General features: G+C 43.4%; 1 protein-coding gene and 1 pseudogene across 3 annotated transcripts in view; both read left to right on the top strand.

Annotated features, from left to right (window-relative positions):
• Positions 1-21,494, top strand: part of UBE4B (ubiquitination factor E4B) — a 164,718-nt gene that overhangs the window by 124,826 nt on the left and 18,398 nt on the right. For all 3 annotated transcript variants that reach the window (XM_071217794.1, XM_071217793.1, XM_058304453.1), the window contains 3 exons: positions 5,660-5,787; positions 6,614-6,712; positions 7,490-7,725. In XM_071217794.1, the coding sequence (XP_071073895.1) occupies positions 5,660-5,787; positions 6,614-6,712; positions 7,490-7,725 (463 nt within the window). The remainder of the gene's footprint in view (positions 1-5,659; positions 5,788-6,613; positions 6,713-7,489; positions 7,726-21,494) is intronic.
• Positions 15,293-21,276, top strand: LOC111758728 (mortality factor 4-like protein 1; annotated as a pseudogene).

Below are 21,494 nucleotides of genomic sequence, written 5' to 3'. Positions count from 1 at the left end.
ATTGAAATACTTTCAAACTAAGAGGACAGTTACAAAAATAATACAAACCCCATAAAGACAACTCCTGCATACCCCTGTCCTTCAAGATACCCAATTCAACCAGTTGTAACATTTTGCCACATTTGCCATCTCATTCTAGCTGTTCACCTATCTATCTATCATCTGTCTATCCAGTTTTTGAACACTTGAATGTGGATTTTATGTATCATGCTGCTTAAACACTTAAGTACGGGCATATACATTTCCTAAGAGCAAAGATACTTATGTTATCACCTTAAGAACAGTTATCAAGTTCAAGAAATTTAACATTGATACAAAATTTATAGCCTATATTCCAGTTTTTTCACATGTCCCAATAATGTCCTTTTAAAAAAAAAAAAGATTTATTTATTTATTCATTCCCTCATTGTTTGCACTCGCTGACTGCTTGTCTTCTCTTTAGAAGCCACCTCAGGTCCCTGGTTTGTTGTGTCTCTCATTGTCTTTCCTCTTTGTGTCTCTTTGTTGCATCATCTTGTTGTGTCAGCTCACTGTGTCTGCCCGTTGTACCAGCTCACCTTCTCCAGAAGGCCCCGGGGACTGAACCTGGGACCTCCCATGTGGTAGGCAGGAGCTCAATCACTTGAGCCACATTTGCTTCCCCCAATAATGTGATTTGATCCTTCTCTCCAACCTCATTAGATTCCGTCCAGGATCATGTATTGCCTTTGTCATTGTCTCTTTAATTGTTCTTTTTTTCTTTTTCTCTTCTCTCTTTTCTTTTAATTATGGGAGCACATATGCAACATAAACTTTTCCATCTCAGCCACTCTCAAGCATAAGATACAGTTGGGGATGTGCACTTGACCCAATAGATAGGGCATCTGCCTACCACATGGGAGGTCCGCAGTTCAAACCCCGGGCCTCCTTGACCCGTGTGGAGTTGGCCCAGGTGCAGTGCTGATGCGCGCAAGGAGTGCTGTGCCACACAGGTGCCCCCGTGTAGGGGAGCCCCATTCACATACACCCCGTAAGGAGAGCCACCCAATGCAAAAGAAAGTGCAGCCTGCCCAAGAATGGTGCCGCACACACAGAGAGCTGACACAAAAAGGTGACGCAACAAAAAGAAACACAGATTCCTGGTGCCTCTAATAAGGATAGAAGCAGTCACAGAAGAACACATAGCAAATGGACACAGAGAACAGACAACTGGGGGGTGGGGAAGGGGAGAGAAATAAATTTAAAAAATAAATAAATAAAAAAGATGCAGTGGGATTAATCACATGTTGTGGTATCCTCACCACCTTCCATTACATTACTAAAACTTTACCATCTCCCCAAAGAGAAACCCTACACCCATTTTGCATTAAATCCCCCATTCTCCTTGTCCCCTGCTTCTGGCAACCTATACTCAGCTCTCTGTCTCTTTGAGCTTGCTTATTCTCTGGTATTTTCTTTGTAGTTACCAGGGCTCAGATTTAACATCCCAAATCAATAACAATCTTGTTTGCTTTGACATCAACTTAACTTCAATAGTATATATAAACTCTGTTCCTATATTATAATACTCTAGCCCCATCCCTCACATTGTTAGTTTTTGTCACAAATTACATGTTAATACATTATGAATCCCAAACCACTGATTTCTCATTACATTTTATGCATTTGCCTTTTAGGAACTAAAAAGTGGAGTTTCAGACAAAAATACAATAGTACTGGCTTTTACATTTACCCATGTCAGTACCCTTACCAGAGAGCTTTGTTACTTCATATGACTTTGATCTATTGTCCACTGTCTTTTCTTTCAACCTGCAGAATTCCCTTTAGCATTTCTTAGAGGGCGGGTCTAGAAGTGTCAGACTCCCTCGGTTTTTGTTTTTCTGGGAATGTCTTCTCGCCCTCAATATTTTTTTTAAACCCACTCTTGCAAGCAGAAGCAGCTCACTGAGATATTTGTTCTTGTTTTTGTTTTTTGTTGTTTTTTTGTTTTTAAGGAGGTCCTGGGGATTGAACCTGGGACCTCATACATGGGAATCAGGTGCTCAACCACTAAGCTACACCTGCTCCCCATCGCCCTTATTTTTGAAAGACAGTTTTTCCAAATACAGTATTCTTGATTGGCAATTTTTTGCTTTCAGCACCTTAAATATATCATCCCACTGCCTTCTTGCCTGCATGGTTTCTAATGATAAATCAGCATTTCATCTTATAGAGGCTGCCTTGTACATGACATGTTGCTTCTTTCTTGAGGCTTTCAGAATTCTCTATCTTTAGCATTCAAGAGTTTGATTATAATATGCTGTGGCATTAGCCTGTTTGGAGTTCTTTGAGTTTCTCAGGTGTGTATATTCATGTCTTTCCTTACATTTGGGGGAGTTTTCTGCCATTATTTCTTTAACTGTTCTCTTAGTCCCTTTCTCTTTTTCTTGTCCTTCTGAGACCCCCATAATGTGTATATTGGTACATTTGATAATGTCTCACAGATTTCCCACGCCCGTTCACTTTTCTTCATTCTCTCCTCTTTCTGCTCCTCTGATTGGATAATTTCAATTGTCTTATCTTCAAGTTCACTTATTGTTTCTTCTGCCAGATCCATTCCGCTGGTGTACACCTCTCGGGAATTTTTAATTTCTGTAAGTGTGGTCTTCAGCTCTTTTGGTTCCTTCCCATAATTTCTATCTCTCTATTGATATTCTCCTTATGTCCATCTTTTGTTTTTATTTCCTTTAGTTTTTTTTTTTTTTAATTAGAGAAGATGTAGGTTTACAGAAAAATCCTGTAGAAAATAGTGTGTTCCCACATACACCCACCACTATTAAACACCTTGCTTTAGTGTGGTACATTTATTACTATTGATGAAAGAGTGTTATTATAGTTGTGCTATTAAGTGTAGTCCCTGCTTTACTTTAGGGTTCCCAGTTTGTGTTGTACAGTCATCTGGTTTTTTTTTCCAAAAATCGTTATTCTAGTAACACATACAAGCTAAAATTTCCCCTTTTAACCATATTCAAATATATAATTCAAAGCTATTAATTATAATATGTATAATTCACAGTGCTGTGCTACCATCATCACCATCCTTTACCAAAACTTTGCCATCACCCTGAATCTTTTAGGTCTTTGTCTGGCTTTTCTTTTAGGTCTTTGGCCATACTTAGGACCATTTCTTTAAGAGCTTTATTTGTCTGCTGTGTCCTAGGTCTGGTCCTCCTCATTGGTGGTTTCTAATGCCTTAAATTTCTCCTTTGCCTGGGCTATCACTTCCTATTTCTTCATGTTTTGTAGGTATTTGTTGAGACATGGACATTTTTATACTTTAATGTATTATTGATAGAATTTAGACTCTGAAATATCTGTTCTTAAACATGTATCCAGCTAGTGTTATGACAGCTTTCCTTGAATACCAGGAGTTAAGAAGAAAAGGAAAAAAAGAAAACATCTTTCCCAGTCTTTGCACAGATTGACGTGGGCGAGTGCTTTCCTTCAGCGCTTACCCATACAGTGAGTATAGAGAGTGGCTCCAGGCTAAAGTGTAGAGGGTGCCCTGATCTTTTCTGGGCATGCTTCTTGCCTTGGGCATGCACATGTGTTCCCCGTGGTCCTCAGCACTGACTGTATATCTTACAGCCAGCAGTCCCTGCCCTAGGCAGTACAGCACTCTGTATGAGAACTCTGTGTGCCGCCGTCTACACACAGGGCAAGTTAGACAGATTGGGCCGGACATATATACTCCCATTATGCACTCAAGGGTTACCCTGCTCCTTCAGGAACTGGGACCAGGGACCCATACTGGGAGCGCAGGTCGGTTCCTCATCAAGGCAGTAAAGGATGGGGGGAGCTGGGAGGCAGCCGGGGCGCCACGGCATCCTCCTGCTTTCAAGGAACCTTTTTCTTGATTTGGCATTTGCCCTATTATTGCAGTCCTTTAACCATTTTCTGGAACTTTGAGAAGGATGTTTCTGCCTGTCTTGCCGGTTGTTCAAAGCTACTGTGGAAGTACAGAGCCCTGGAGCATCTCGCTCCACCATTGGGACAGGCAAATGGATTTGAGTTTTAGCTCAGAAAAATACCCCCAAATGTGTAATATTCATTTAGACTATGAATAGTCGTAATTACTTGGTTGTAGTTTTACGTGAACATCTGGATCTCCAAGTATTTTCCCTTAGATGGTATCTTTTGCCAAATAGCTCTATGTACTGTTCTTAAAAATAGAGGTTATGGGTCTTGCTTCTAGATATGTTCTTCATTTAATAAAATCAAATGTAGTTCTAACAAGACCTTGCTGTTTTCCAAGTACACGTCGCATACGTTATTTTACTAGGCCCCTTCATTAGCTTTGTGAAGTATTTAAAATACCTATTACTATCCCATTTTACAGATGAGAAATCAAGGGACAGGAGTGATTTGGCTGCAGCTATGTAGCTGTAAAGCAGCAGGTGCTTCTGACTCCTGCCTGGGTCTTTCCTGCTCTATCACGGTGCCTTGTGTACTGTTTTCTGGCCTCTTTGTTTTATGGCCTCAACCCTCTTTTCTCTCATGTATAGTATGAGAATTATCATATTACCTTCCTTTGTTTGAGGCTGTGGGACTCAAATGTAAAAAAAAAAAAACGTGCATGGAAGTATTGCCGGATTTCCTCTTGGCTCTTGGCTATGTTACAAAAAAGAATTTAAGTACATGCCAGTTTAGTTAGGCCAGTAGTTTATTAAGAAAATGAGAGAAGAGAAATGGGAGAAAATAACGGATTATGGGCTCCAGGTATACTTATGGGCTGGTCCAGGCATAAAGAGAGTAAAATCAAGGTTAAAAAAAAGGCTGCTTTAATTTCTGTGCTGGCTTTTCAAACCATTAATTATTCCTCCCCCTTGCTAATTTCTGGGTTATTTGCCGTTTTGATTGATTACCCCATCTGTCAATCCCCTGCGAGGCCCCTTGAGACTATCCGGGGCTTTTCCTTGATCCTGGGTGAAATCCCATTCTAAATGGAAGATTCTCGTGGGGTTCTTCCAGCAGCCTCAGGGGGTTCTCCACGGCCTTGTGTTTCACAGACTTTTTTTCTGCCAGGTCCCAGATTCGCCTTTTTATTCCCTATCCTAGCCTGTCCCAGAAGTACTCTGTAAATTTTAAAGCACTGTTTGTTATTGCTCCTATATTCGTAGAATAGAGAATGCAGTCATGGTTAGAAGGGAAAGGAAGAAAACTTCTCTTGCGTGGTGCCTACAGTGTGCCTTGCTGTCTGTTAGCCTTTAGCTATAGGAGCTTATTTAATTCTCACAGCAGGCCTCCAGTTTTGCCCGAGGGAGCTTGTGAGTGCTGAAGCTGGATACAGACTCACATTCCTCTGGCTTCGTCCTGTTTGCAGTCCCTGCCTCCCAGAGGCCCCCTGCAGCACCCCCTCCCCTAGGCAAGCTATTCAAGTATAGCAGTCGAAACTAATCCCTTGAACACTGACTGTGTGCTCGGCTTTGGTTTGTACTCAGTGGTTTGGGGGGCATGCCTTTTATTTTTCTCAGAACAGAGATCTTGAGGCATGACCAATATGCAGTAGGTAGTTAGAGATGACACTCTGGAAGCTCTAGAAACTAGATTTTCCCATCTCCTGGCCCCCTTCCCTGCCCAGACATACCACAGGTCCTTAGCTGCTGACTAATCAATATGGTGGACATACCTACTTCTCCAGAAACTGGTACGGTGCAAGGCCTGCGCTGACGCTGGTTTGCTTGACGAGAGCTTCCTGAGAAGATGTCTGAATTTTTATGGCCTTCTCATTCAGCTGCTGCTCCGCATCCTGGACCCCGCCTACCCCGAGTGAGTGTGCACCTTTGGACTTCTGGGCTGTGCTGTCTTTATTGTTTTTCAAAGTCAAAAACTAAAACCCAGACCTTCATTTACCAAGAATTCTCTTCTTAATTTCCAGATTATATAGACTGTGAGATTAGTCATAGTAATAAGCATCTTCCCTGAAATTATTTACAATAATCAATGAATGTCAGCACAGTTATTTTCAATTTTGACATAATACCTTTTAAAAATTGGCTCTAAAATCTTTGGTTGATAGAAAGGGAAATATATAAAGTGGAAACTAAAAGCTGGTGATTACAGGCTATTTGGCCCTCCCAAGTTCTGGATCCAGGAAAACATCCCTCTAGTTCAGTGAGTAAGCCCAGCGCGTTGTCTGTCTCCTTGTAATCAACTGGACGTGACCTCCAAGCAGTCGCTTTTATTATCAAGTTTCTGAGTCACCAGTGTTGATGAGATTGGCCCAATCCCTCTGTAGGTGTGGAAAATGTTATTTAAAATGGACGTGAAGCTCTGTTGTCTCAAACGGTTTGAGTTTCACAGAGTGATCACATATGACCTTTTAATTTCCTTCCAAGGCTCTTTATTGCATTAACCTTAACAGGAAATCAAGAACAGGAAAGATCTTTCACACACACCATAGCATATCCACTGTCTTCATTATTCCCTGTCATTTCTGGTTGTGACTTTTTTGCCTGTATAATTTTACAGAGTTGTATTATGTGTGAGTTTTCCCTCCAAATAAATACTTACTTTTAATGGTAGTACAATATCCATTGTAGTTTGACGTGCCATGATTCTATTTTGTAAATGGTGCCTTTTTTCTCTTTGACAGTATAACACTGCCTTTAAATTCTGATGTCCCCAAGGTATTTGCAGCATTGCCTGAGTTTTATGTAGAAGATGTTGCTGAATTTTTATTTTTTATTGTACAGTAAGTGCTTTTAACATATTACATAGTTCTAAATTTTTTATATAATGCATACTTGATATTGTGAACTATATTTCAAGCCTCCGTTTTATATGCCTAAAATTTTATGTAACTGCTTTAACTGAATACTCCCTCCACACTGGGAAAATAAATCCAGCTGTGGCACCAAACCAATTCCAATAATATCTCGAAGACAGAAGTGGATTAACAATGCTGGTAATAATGCAATCTGTGAACACTGAACTGAATTTCTAATAGTTGAATATGTATTTCTGAGAAACAGAAGGAGGAGATAGTTTATAAATATCTGAGTGAACATCCGAAAGCTGGAAATATCCACATCTATATTTTTACCAATATTTTTCTCAATTCCCAAATTGGAGAACATTTGCAAAGAGATGGCTTGAGTTTTAAAATTGATATTTTGAGGTGTTTCTTTTTTTAATTAGAACAGTTAACTTCGACACATTTTTAAAATTAAACACTTTTTGGTAGTGAAGATCTTTTCTGACATTTAGCTGATTTAATCACTTTGGTTTATTTTCTAAGACACGATAATTTAATATAACATGCTATAGCCAATATAAATGCTGGGTTGTGCATCTAAGTAGTTACAAAGAAAATAGTCATGTTAAGCTCAACAGGTCTTACAAGGGATTCAATATCTTCGCCCCTAAACCCATTTGTCCTGTGTTCCCTTCTCCACTTAATGATACTAGCATTTCACCCAAGCTGCGGTTCTCAGAGATTTCTTTTCTTTCTCTTCTCACTGTTGTTCAGATACTCTCCTCAGGTGCTTTACGAGCCCTGTACTCAGGATATTGTGATGTTCCTTGTTGTGATGTTGTGCAACCAGAACTACATCCGAAATCCATATCTGGTGGCCAAGCTGGTTGAAGTCATGTTTATGACCAATCCTGCTGTTCAGCCACGAACTCAGAAGTTTTTTGAGATGATTGAGAACCATCCTCTCTCCACCAAGTTGCTGGTACCTTCCCTGATGAAGTTTTATACAGGTAGGTTGTTGAGTGTACAATGAGGCACTTGGCAATCTGAGTTTAAGCAAGGTTGTCTAAAGCCCATGGATGAAGCTACTCCAAACCTGTTACCTAATATCCTGACGTCCATTTAAATATGTGAGCTACTAACCCACGGTCCAAAGAGCAGGTACTGTTGGCTATTTTTCCTCTGGGCAATGGAAATAGTGCATTAATCATTCTACCTACTACTCTTAGAATTCATTAATATCCATTGGAATTCAGATGGTTAGTGATGAGATCTAATTGATATCCTCAGCACAAGTTGCTGTTTTTATCTGAATGAAATTACCTGGTTCATTTTAGTTTTGAACCTACAACATTAGTTCTCTAACTTTACCATCATCCAGAGATTCCTACGTGTGGGTAAAACAGGTAGCTTGTTACAAGATGCTTATTCTTGGAGCCCACTCAAACCAATGGCATCACGCTCGATCTTTGGGAGGGTCTCGGAGTCTACTCATTCACTCTTACGACAGGTGTCATTGAGCACCTGCTGTGGGCCAGGCGCTCTTCTAGCTGCTGGTTATACTGGAGAACAAGACTGAGAACGTGGCAGACACTCTGCAAGGAGGTCCTCTTCTGCTTGAATTGTATTTGAAAATTAGGTTTTTAATTTGGATTTTGAACTGCAGGTGTGTTTTCACAAAGCTGATCACCTACGAGAACTATTAACTCATCCTCAAGATCGTACTCATGGAACATTTTCCTACAGTTTGTCTGTCCTTCCTCAAGGACAGGAAATAGGCCTTGTTTGTCTTCTTACCTTCTGTTGAACCTAGCACATTCTGGGCACTCTACAGTAAATGCCTGTGGCATTTAGTAGAACGTGACCATCACTTAGTATCAGTGCTTTTGTCAGGAACCCTGGGCTGCCTGGAGCAGTCCTTTGCTGTTCACAGCAGTATCACCTGCTTTGAGGATTCCTGTGTGTTCACTTAGAGCATCATTCCTGTTCATCAAGACTAACCGCTGCTCTTTTGGGCCATGCTATCCTCCCTGCTTTCCTTCAGAGTTCCAATCCTTTGTCTTCTTGCTTTGCCCTGTGTCACTATTGTTTTATGGCATCTGTATTAGTCAGACAAAAGGATGCTGGTGCAAAGTACCAGAAATCTTTTGGCTTTTATAAAGGGTACTTATTTGGGGTAAAAGCTTACAGTTACAAGGCCCCTAAAGAGCCCAACCCAAGGGCCATAAGAGGTACTTCCTCACCCAAAGTCAGCTGCCACTGTTGAAGCAGATGGCGGGTGATCTCCCCCTAGCCTCTCCTCCTTCCTCTTAAGGCTCCGAGGGCCCAGCTTCTTCTGAGCTCAGTTGTAGGCTGGCACAGGGCTTACATCTCATGGCTTCCTATAACCTTTTGGCATAGGGCTCATTTCTTCTAGGGTTACTCAGCTGCTGAGCTGCAGACTATCAGGCAAATGGCTCGTCTCTCCCCTGGGCTCCAGGATCAAAACTGACAAAGTTCTCTCTCTCTCCTTGAGTGAGTGCCCACCAAGGGGGCCGGTATAAACCCGATATTAACCTGAACCATGTCTTACTGACGTGGTCGAATCAAAGGCCCTAAATTGATTTAATCAAGTAAATTTAAAACCTTTGAATTAATACACTCTAAGGGTGTCACACCCAGAAGAACAGACCAGTTTACAAACACAATCCTTCTCTTTTTGGGGGTTCATAAATAATCTCAAACTGCCACCTCATCTAGTAGAGCGTCTCTCCTCCCTCAGCCTCCCTTTACCCTCTTAAGCCTAAGAGAGTACTCAGCCCTTTGATGTTTTGTTAATATATACTTTGGCAGCAGAGAACACACTTCTGTATGAAAGACCCCTTCCTGGCCACCAGCCCTGCTAGGGGAGGACCAGGGACCACCCAGGTACAAACAGTGTATTCCTTATGTACAGGGCAGGACCTAGCACAGAGCCTAGCACATATTAGGCTTAATTGTATTGAAGAGAATTCTGCATCTCTTAAAATAATGATGAGGTACCATTTTTCCCCTATCATACTTGTTTTCTAAGCTGGAAATAGCCCATGCTAACATGGTTGTAGAGAAATAAACTAACCTGAAAAAAGCTTTTTAATGTACCCTACAGCTTAGTGCACAGCATTCGGGCTGTGAAATCCTCATGAGAATGTAAATTTATAAAGCCATTCTGGAAGGCAGCTCATGTCGAAAGCCTTAAAAATGTTTATAGCCTTAATATTAGTCAAGCTCCACTCAGGGAAATAGAACAGATATTTTAGTAAAGAGAATTTAATATAGGGAACTGACCAAATAGGTATTGGAAGACCAAAAAGGCAAATGAGGGACACTGGGTTACTACAGATTATAGCTTTAGGAAGCAGCCGTCATCCATCCCCAGGGCTGGGGATCAAAGGAAAGAGGCGGGGGTTCTTGGACCCAGCAGCTGAAGCAAGGGCATTGCAGAGCTGGGCACAGACCTTAGCCGATGCTCTGAGGATGAGCATTGTTGCTCCCTCTGGGAGAAGAAACAAAGCTGGGTGCTGGAACCAGCCACTGCTGCCCGGACCAAGAGCTCTGCTGACCCGAAGGAGCAAGTCCCTTCTCCCACTTTCCACTTCCCCTGCAGTGGCCCTATTGGCAGAACCTGACAGAGAGCCAGCAGGCAGAGGAGAATTGTAGTTTACAGAGTTCCAGCCCCACACACAAAGCAGAGTTCAAACAGCAGGTGTGGAGCAAAATAACCAGCATACTCTCTTACTTAAAAATTCCATTTCTAAGGAAATAAGTTATTTCCTAATCATTTATTCTGGGGAAATATTTAAGAAGTGCATGCAAATGTTTATAATGATATTCACAATTGTATTGTTTATAATACATTTGTAGTAAAAATATTTTAAAAACCTCAATTTCTGCCAGTTGTGAATAAGCTAATTAAATTAGTCTATCCATACAGTGGACAAATATAAACAATGAAAAATAGTGTTGTGTTCTTTACATTAAGTGGTTAAGTAACAAAAAAATAAAGAAAATGCCAAGTAATGAAATAACAGATAAAGTATGACCATAATTTTTGGGAAAAAATGTGAAAGGATGTATACCAAAATATTAACAGTGAGAGTTATTTTTGAATGGTTAGAATTATGGATAGTTTTAATATTTTTTTCTTTTTTTTCTTTTTTAACTTATCTGAATTTAATTTTTAAATAGTAAATGTCTTAGTTTGCCAAAGGGCTGCCAATGCAATATAACAGAAATGGGTTAGCTTTTATAATGGGAATTTTGTTAGGAGAAAATCTTACAGTTCTGAGGCCATAAAATGTCCAAATCAAGGCACCAGTAGAGATTCTTTCTCACCAAAGTCAGCTACGGGTGATCCTGGGGTCCTGCCGCCTGAGAAGGCAAGATGGCAGCCCATCTCTGCGGAGGTCCCTGTCTCCCCCTGCAGCTCACCACCCCCCAGAGCTCAGCTGTGGGTGATCAGGCATATGGTTTGCCTCTTTCTGGACCTTCTCTCTCAGACTTGGGTGCTCCACTTCCTCCCCAAGCTCATCTATGGGCAATCAAGCTTCTCTCCCTGGGCCTCATCTACTTGAGTCTCTTGGGGCCTCTATGTCTTTCTGCAACTGTTGGCAAATCTGGAGTCCTCTCTGTGACGTGGCAGGGTCAAAATGGCAGACCTCCCTTTCTCTCTGTCTCTTCTTTCTCTCTGTGTGTTCTCAGTTTACGTAAGACCCAGCAAGAGGACAGAGACCCAGCCTGGGTCATGCCTCACTGATGTAGTCCAATCAGAAGCCCTAAAGTGGTCTAATGAAAAGTCTCTTCACTGAATTTAATGCAATCAAAGGGCCCCACACCCACAAGAATGGATTAGTTTAAGAACACTATCTTTTCTGGGATTCACAAAAAGAAACTTCACACTGTTACAATGAACCATTTGGTATTCATGTTAAAAACTAAACAAATGGAAGCAGATGTGGCTTAAGTGATTGGGCACCCATCTGCTATATGGCGGTCCAGGATTCAATTCCCAGGGCCTCCTGATGAAGGCAAGCTGACCTGCATGGCGAGCTGGCCCACACGGAGAACTCGTCCATGCGGAGTGCTAGCCTGTGCGGTGAGCTGGCCTGAGCCGAGTGCTGGTGCAGCAAATGATGTGACGAAAGATGACAAGATACACAGAGGAGGGACAATAAGAGACACCGCAGACCAAAGAACTGAGGTGGTGCAAGATATTGGGCACCTCTCTCCCACTCTGGAAGTCCCAGGATTGGTTCCCAGTACCACCTGAAGAGAAGACAAGCAGACACAGAAGAATGCACAGCGAAGGGACACAGAGCAGACGGTGGTGAGGAGGAGGGTAAATAAATCAGTAAATCTTTAAAAAAAAAAAAATGATGTGTGTGTTTTGCCTGTGAGACCAGTGCTGGGCCTGACAGAGCCCCAGCGGTGGGTGTTCTCCTTTCCCCTTTGCCATGAGCAGTGTGACCCTCTGGCCCTGGGCCCCCTCTGTGGTTGCATGGCTAGATGATACCTCTACTAATAGCAGCCACCCCTCATTGAATACTTTCCAATCCTTCCACACAATCCTCGTAGCGGTCCTAAAGACAGATGCCGTAGGTATCTCCATTTTACAGATGAGGGAACCGAAGCTTAGCGAGGTCAGGGCCCGTGCTGGCAGTCAGCCGAGCCGGCACCCTCAGCGGCTAGACTCTGGTCCAGCTGCTCCTGACCGTGTCCCAAGGGGCTGGCGAAGAGACAGCCTGCCTGGAGCTCCTTGTGGGAAAGGGCAGCTGACCAGACAGTTCCTGGGACCCTTAGAAGGGCTAAGGGAACCAGGAGTTCACCAGGACTAAAAAGGGTCCCCCACAGTGGGGGCGTCACAGCCACTCCCCCAAGTGCCCATGAACCCTTGTTAAGCCCTGCGATCCTGGGCCCGACTCGGGCACATGTCTGACTCCATGGCCACATGCAGGATGGACGTGTGAAGCAGTGTCCTCCGTGACACCACAGAGGCAGTGTGCTGGCGTAGAGAATGCTTCTGCTCAGATTGTCTTCCGAAGTAAAACTAAGTTGCAAAATAATAGTGTTCTGTTCAGTAGCCATTTCCCCAAGGACCAAGGATCAGCTCCCTGTGCCTGGTGCTGCTCAGAACCTGGGCAAGTTCCGATAACAAGACTGACTTTGCAGGACTACACCAGTCACCAAAACCCATGTGCATCAGCAAGGCCCACGTTAGCCAGAATTCAGCAAGTACTGATGGTGCTCCTACACTGTGTGCTGGTCCCGTTTTCGGTGCTTGGGCACAGCAGCGAAGGTGTCAAAATCCCTGCCTTTCAGAATCCAGACATTGTAACTGGGAGAGGGACACTGAACAAGTAAATAAGCCCCTTGCACGTAGTGCATGTGGACAGAGGGCATGTGCTACTTCACACAGCGTAGTCAGGGAGGCTCTCTGAGGAGACGGCTTTTGAGCGACACCGAAAACGAGGCCCAAGAGCGTGACAGGCCTCAGTGTGACAGACTGTGTAAAATTTTGGGGTGGAGCAACAGGAGCCCTGGGGCTGCCGCAGTGAGCCCAGGGGCCCGAGAGGGTGAGGTGAGGTCAGCAGGGGTCCGGTTCACATCGGACCTTTTAGAGCCAGGACTGGTCCAGTTGTGAGGGAATATTGTAAGAAAAGAAATGTTGTGAGGGAGCTATCTTGATGAGTAAGAAGTTAACAGTATTTTCGTAGCCTCTACCGTATTCAGGACACAGGACTGCATCCTTTGCGCAGTTTTAGGTCATCAGGCCCAGTGTCTTTCTCTCGGGGTTTCCGCCTGAATCAGCTCTCCACACCCTAGTTCACACCTTTATACCATTGATGTGCTCCAGGAAAGTTATTAAGAATTGTGGCTTCATAAGCTTTGTAATCAATAGTGTCTGCTGCTTTAACCTAGTAATGTGGGTGATTAACTTGTCCGTTGTCCTTTGGAATGTTGTAACGCTGCTATGCAGGCAACCCCCCCACCTAGTAACCAAAAAACAAATGTTTAAAAGGAACAAGTTCCAGACGTGGCATTTGCACGTCCTGTTTGTATCCCCTATAAAACTAAAAGCTGAAAACCTTCATGCTCCTGTCCAGTGGACCACGTGTAGACTAGAGCCCTTTGGGGCACAGTGTCGCTCCTCGGGGAACTGGCCATTCGCCTGGAGGCGGGTATTGTTCTAGGGGAGCTGACAAATCACGAGTTGCATGACCTCCCTGAGATCATAGATTTGGTCTCTTATAAAAGTAGGGTCCCTTTTGGCTGCCGGTTGAAGTCTCACCCAGGAGGGGACACTCTGCCTGGGACCGTTTTTCCAACTGGGACTCTGACTGGCCGCCAGAGGGACTTTCCAGCCTCATAAAAGATCAGATATTGTGTTTTCCCCCAATTTGGTGAGTGTTTGTATATACTTTGATTCTTTCCTATATCTCTATTATCTCCTGTGATTACCCAATTATTACAATCATTTGATATAACCTGAAACACATTTAATTGAATAAAGCTGCTTTTATATAGCATTTAGAGTTTCTGCCTTTTCCTTAGCAGAACGGCAATGAATTAAAACGTCACTTAGTTCATCTTAAAAGAGGGTTGATTTCCTGAATATAAATAAGTACTTTATGAATATAAATAAGTATACTACAGATCTTTGTAGGTGTTATGTTACTCCTTTTTTTCTTTTTAAATAACTTTTTTCTTTTTTAGTAAAGTGTTCACTATTCTAAAAATTGAAAACTATAGAAAATACTAAGAAAATAAAAATTAATGATAATATCTGTACTTGTGTAGGCTCTTCTAATACTTTGCTCTATATATTTCCTATATATAGGAATAATTGGGCCCAAACTGTATATTCTGTTTTGCAACCTGTGGTTTTCACATAATATATCACAAATATTTGTTCATTCTTTCTATTGAGCATTTGGATTATTTATATTTTTCTCTCATATCAAGCATCCTTGAACATGCTTATTTGTGTTTTGAGTACATTTAGTAGGACAGAGGGATGGGCATATTTATGGTTCATTTTGCCAGATTGCCTTTAGCAATCTGCTTCATTCCCAGCAGCGTTGGTTAGTGCACCCGCTTCCCCAAATCTTCACCTGTCCTTTTTGTAATATCTGCCAATTTGATAGGTAAAAATTGTTATCTTATTTTTACTTATTTTTAAATCTTTTTCTTAAGCTTGCTGTCTTTGTCTGACAGTTTTTTCCCTACTTAAAATTTGTCATGAATTCAGGAATTTCTCATGCCTAAGCCATTTGTCATTTGGAGAGCCAACTTTGGTCTTTGTTCCATTTTAATAGGTACAGGGAGGTTGATAATTGGTAAAGCTAGTGATGAGCACATGGGGATTTTCTCTGCTTTTCTCTGCTTCTGTTCATGTCTGAAAATGTCCATCGTACAAAAGTTTTTAAAAGAATAAACATGTTTAATAGGTGCATGGCCCTTAATAAAATTTAATCCCCTTTTTTTTCCCCTCTGCTTGGGATGCTCATTTGAAGTGCTGTAGAATTTCTATAATAATTTAAAATATGGGACAGTAAATCATACCAGGACGCTGAGCTGGCGCCGCCCGCTGGCATTCTAATGCTGACTTGGGTGGAGTATAGAGTAGGGGGTGATAGTCCAGGGTTGTGAGAGAAGGAGGTAGTGACAAATTCACTTATAAATGGTGCCAAAGCAGGACCCAAAGTCTAAATTCCAGGAGGGTGAGCAAGTGTTGTGATTTCATGGGCCTCTCCTTTATGAAGGAAAGTATAAAGATTACCCTAAAGGACAAACAAGTTAAATACTTTATACATTACAGTAGTTGGAATAAAAACTGGGTTCTAGAAGTCCAAATACTCAGATATGTAGACACCAATGTTAAGAAGCAGAGAGAACTTCAAAAAGGAGACTTTGGAGAAGATGGAGGATTAGAGAGGCAGAGGGATCACTTCTCTTCCAGGAAAAATAGCCAGAGGACAGGCGGAGACTGTCTGGAGGGCTGCGATGGGGCTCAGGACACTACACAGAACAGAGAGAGGCAAAGGAAAGGACTCTCCACTGTCTGAAAAATACCCCGAGTAGAGCTGCAAAACAGCAGTGGGAGCCCATCTCCCACCTATAGGCTGCAGTAGCTGCAGACTGAGGGGGTTGCAGGGGTCCCAAGAAAGATGAGATGAAGAGACACAACCTACAGCAAATTCAGATTTAGTTTGCTGCACTGGAGAAGTTGCCCACTTCCAGGCCAGGTGGGACCGAGAGCCAGCAGGGCACTAAACATGATTTGCCTTCTCAAACACCCTCCCTACTGCCCTGGGCCAGCTGCAGAGGAGGCAGAGGGAGGGAGGGTGTGGCAGGCCAAGGCTGGAGAACAGCTTCTGAAAAAGTTTGTTTGTGGGGCTTGGCCAGGCCTGAGGACATTGCTTCTGTACCACGCACCTGTCAGAGGAGTTCCTCTGAATGCATCCCCCCTAGCACCTGGGTCTGAGCTGAGAGGTCTGCCAAAGAGTGCCATCTTTTGGCCATACCAGAAGAGTGCATGAAAAGGGAAAATAATAAATAAATTAAAAAAGCATTCAGATGACTTTACTGCCCCCCTCTCCAGGGCCCTTGGAAACTTGCCTGTACCCCATTATTGGGTCCTTAGCCCTGGTTTAAACAGTTAAACAGAGGCAATCCTAAATATCTAGAACAAGTTGGACCACGAGTCAAAGAACAGAGGTGGCACACAGCTACTTAACAGTCAATCCCTGGGAAGCGGACTTGGCCCAGTGGATAGGGCGTCCGCCTACCACATGGGAGGCCGGTGGTTCAAACCCCAGACCTCCTTGACCCGTGTGGAGCTGGCTCATGCCCAGTGAGCGTGCTGTTGCACGCAAGGAGTGCCCTGCCATGCAGGGGTGTCCCCCCCGCATAGGGGAGCCCCACGCGCAAGGAGTGCGCCCTGTAAGGAGAGCCACCCAGCGCAAAAGAAAGTGCAGCCTGCCCAGGAATGGCACCACCCACACGAAGAGCTGACACCACAAGATGACGCAACAAAAAGAAACACAGATTCCCAGTGCCACTGATAAGGATAGAAGCGGTCACAGAAGAACACACAGAGAATGAACACAGAGAGCAGACAACTGGGGTGGGGGAGGGGTGAGAAATAAAAAAATAATAAATCTTTAGAAAAAAAGACATTAAGACACTGGGTGGGCACAAAGAAAAATTTGAAATCATGGATGGACAAATAACAGAGCTTATGGAAATGAAAGATACAGTAAGTGAGGCTTAAAATACAATAGCGGGACCAGGTGTAGCTCAGTGGTTGAGCACCTGCTTCCCATGTACAAGGTCCCAATTTCAATCCCTGGTATTTCCTTTAAAAAAAAAAAATAGAGGCACACAACACACACTTCCATGATTTGAAGTCATGGAAGAATCAGTAACATAGAGAAAGAATAACTGAAATTGAAAAAAGAGAAAAACAGGAATTAAAAAGAATGGGAAAAAATTGAGCAGGGGCTCAAGGAATTGAAAGATAACACAAAGCATACCAACATACATGTTATGGGAGTTCCAGAAGGAAACAAGAAGGGAAAAAGGGCAGAAAGAGTATTGGAGGAAGTAGTGGCCACAAATTCCCCAGCTCTCAGGAAAGACATGAATATACATAGTCCAGGAAGCACAGCGTCCTCCAATCAGAACAAATCCAAATAGGCCTACCCCAAGACACAGCTAATAAACAATGCCAAATGCTAAAGGTTAAAGAAAAAATTCTAAAAGAGCAAAGGAAAAGTGAAAGATCACATACAAGGGACATCCAGTAAGACTGAATGTGGATTTCTGCTCAGAAACCATGGAGGTGAGAAGGCAGTGGTATGATATAATAAAGGTACTGAAAGAGAAAAGTCCTATCCAAGAATACTTTATTTGGCAAAACTGTCCTTCAAATATGAAGGTGAGTTGAAAATATTCATAGATAAACAGAAACTCTTATAAGAGAGTATATAAACAAGAATCCAGCTGTTGAAGGGAGTGCTGCATCCAGAAAAGAAGAGAGAGGGGCTTGGAGGAGAGTGTTGAAGTGAAGACTATCAGAAAGGGTAACCAAAAAGGTAAAAAGACGGACAAAAATAAGATAGGACATATGAAAGCCGAAGGATAAAATGGTTAAAGTATGTATTGTCTTTACAGTAATAACATTGAATGGTAATGGATTAAACCCCCCAATCAAAAATCATAGGCTGGGTAAGTGGATGTGGCTCAAGCCATAGGTGGGAGCCTACCACATGGGAGGTCCTTGGTTCAGTTCCCAGTGCCTCTTAAAAAGACAGTGAGCTGGTGCCTCTGGCAGGTGTGGCAAGCTGACAAAACAAGGTGATGCAACAAGAGACTCAAAAAGAAAAATATAATGAGAGATGCAACAAAGGTGGGAGCAGAAGTTCCTGGTGCCTCCTAAAGAAGATGAGCAAGGCAGCAAACGGATGCAACAGGCAGGTGCAGAAAGCTGATGCAACAAGATCACGCAACAAGAGACACAAGAAGAAAAAAACATAATGAGAGACTCAACAAAACAGGGAATGGGGGTGGCTCAAGCAATTAGGTGCGTCCCTCCCACATTGGAGGTCTCAGGTTCAGTTTCCAGTGCCTCTTAAAGAAACAAAGAAGACAAATAGACACAGCAAGTGCGCACAACAAGGGGATGGGGAGAAATAATTAATTGTAAAAACCATAGGCTGGGAAGTAGATGTGGCTCAAGCAGCTGGGCTCCTGCCTACCACATGGGAGGTCCCAGGTTTGGTTTCCGGCGCCTCTTAAAGATGAGCAAGACAGGGAAGCGGACTTGACCCAGTGGTTAGGGCGTCCGCCTACCACATGGGAGGTCCGCGGTTCAAACCCCGGGCCTCCTTGACCTGTGTGGAGCTGGCCCATGCGCAGTGCTGATGCACGCAAGGAGTGCCACCCCACACAGGGGTGTCCCCATGTTGGGGAGCCCCACGCGCAAGGAGTGCACCCCATAAGGAGAGCCGCCCAGCGCGAAAGAAAGTGCAGCCTGCCCAGGAATGGCACCACACGTGGAGAGCTGACACAATAAGATGACGCAACAAAAAAACACAAGATTCCCATGCCGCTGACAACAACAGAAGCGGACAAAGAAAAACACGCAGCAAATAGACGCAGAGAACAGACAACTGGAGTGGGGGGGAAGGGGAGGGAAATAAATAAATACAATCTTTTAAAAAAAGATGAGCAAGACAGCGAGCTGACGCAACAAGATGATGCAGTGAGATGATGCAACCAAGAGACTCAGTGAGGAGACAAAATGAGAGACACAACAAACAGAGCGGAGGTGGCTCAAATGATTAGGTGCTTTCCTCCCACATAGGAGGCCCCAGGTGTGGTTCCCGGTACCTCCTAAAAAAAAAAAAAAAAAGATGAGCAGACAGTGAGTGCAAACAATGAGGGGGGAAGAAATAAATAATAGGGAAGGAGACTTGGCCCAATGGATAGGGCGTCCACTTACCACATGGGAGGTCCGCGGTTCAAGCCCTGGGCCTCCTTGACCCATGTGGAGCTGGCCCATGCACAGTGCTGATGTGCTCAGGAGTGCCATGCCACGCAGGGGTGTCCCCCACGTAGGGGAGCCCCACGCGCAAGGAGTGCGCCCCATAAGGAGAGCTGCCCAGCATGGAAAAATGTTCAGCCTGCCCAGGAATGGTGCCGCACACACGGAGAGCTGACACAAGATGACGCAACAAAAAGAAACACAGATTCCCGGTGCCGCTGATAAGGATAGACGCAGTCACAGAATGCACAGTGAATGGACACAGAGAGCAGACAACTGGGGGGGGGGGGGGGGGGGAGGAAAGGGAGAGAAATAAAAAATAAATCTTAAAAAAAAAAGATGCAGAAAGCCATTACACATTATTAAAAGGGACAATCCACCAGGAAGAAGTAACATTATGCACCAGGGTACCCCAAAATTCATAAGACAAATTCTGGCAAAACTGGAAGGAGAAATGGACTTCTCTACAATGATGGAGAGTTCAACAGATCACTCACATCAATGGATGGAACAGCTAGACAGAACAGCAACAAGGAGACAGAGAACTTGAACAGTATGACAAATGAGCTGGACTGACAGAACATTGCACCCATATCAGCAAGTTATACCTTCTTCTCAAGTGCTCATGGATCTTTCTCCAGGCTAGACTACATGTTGGGCCACAACACAGCTCTCCATAAATTTAAGATTGAAATTGTACAAAACACTTCATAATGGAATGAAACTGGGAATCAATAATAGGCAGAAAATGGGAAAATTTACAAATGTACAGAGGCTAAACAACATACTCCTAAGCAATCAGTGGGTCAGAAAAGAAACTGCAAATGAGATTAGTAGCCATTTTGAGAAAAATGAAAAAGAGAACACAGCTTATCAAAACTTGTGGGATACAGGGAAGTGAATGTGGCTCAAGTGATTGAGCTCCCACCTATCACACAGGAGGTCCTGAGTTCAGTTCCTGGTGCCTCCTAAAGACGAGCAAGACAGCAAGTTGACACGATGGCCTGGTGCAGTGAACTGATGCAATAAGATGGCATAAGAAGAGACACAATGAGGAAAACATAATGAGACACCCGACAAAGCAGGGAGCAGAGGTGGCTAAAGTGATTAGGTGCCTTATTCCCACGTGGGAAGTCCCGAGTTTGGTTCCTGGTGCCTCCTAAAAGGAAGATGAGCACACAACAGACAGACACAGCAAGTACAAACAGTAAAGGGTGGGGAGAAATAAAATCTATCTTAAAAAAAAAAAACTTACAGGATACAGTGTAGGCTGTGCTGAGAGGAAAATTTATAGCCCTAAATGCCTCTATTAAAAAGCCAATCAGGAGCAATATGCAGAAGGAAAGATGAGAGGGGCTGCAACAGGAAATTGTTGACATGAATGCAAAAACAAACAGGAAACACCTGAAAATGGGGGTGAGGCAGTACCAATGAGACAGCTCAACCTTCTCAGAAGAAAAGGACAGGAGGAATCCTGCTGTTTAAACAAATGTTCATGAACAGAGTTGAGTTAAGATTCCTCAAAAACTAAAACCATGACTTGGTGATGACTGGGACTTACTTATCAGGCAAACGGGCTCTTCCTACCAAAAAGAATGTGCTTCCATTCTAGAGACTTATGCAAATTGCAAGAGACCTTGGGGAAGCGCAGAGAAGGAGGAATGTGCTGGGACGAAGGGCTGCCGGCCTGTGGAGGCCCCACCTCCTCAGGTGATCGGGGTGAGCTGAGCAGTGTTGGCCTGTAAACCTCTGAACGAGAAGAGCCTTGTTTGTTACTGAACTGTCTTCATGGTTTCCTAAACTACCTGGCAAAGCACCCTGTGACTTTGTTTCGTGCGGGCACTAATGAAGTGGTTCCTCCTGAACGGCCTGAAAAAGCTGGGGAGACCGCTAACTCTCACCTTTGTTTGGAACTCTAAACGCAGTTTTGTTCTAGGTCCTCTTCAAATGATGCACTTTGAAAATGTTAGCGTATGAAAACTGATGTATGTCTGTTTCTGTTCAGTTTTAAACAAGTTCTAAGGGATTGTGTGTGTTCTTTTTTATTTCAAAATGGTTACCCATGTATTCAATGATGGATAATGGAGGAACATGCTGCTTGTTTATTGCTTAGTCGACAAAGCTGCATTTTTGTTTTTTGTTTTTAGGAGGTACCAGGATCGAACCCGGGGCCCTGTACATAGGAAGCAGGCGCTCAACCACTTGCGCTCCTTC

Source organism: Dasypus novemcinctus, chromosome 9 (assembly GCF_030445035.2).
Source record: "Dasypus novemcinctus isolate mDasNov1 chromosome 9, mDasNov1.1.hap2, whole genome shotgun sequence".
NCBI classification, from domain to species: domain Eukaryota; kingdom Metazoa; phylum Chordata; class Mammalia; order Cingulata; family Dasypodidae; genus Dasypus; species Dasypus novemcinctus.
This window is presented reverse-complemented; position numbering and strand designations above follow the sequence as displayed.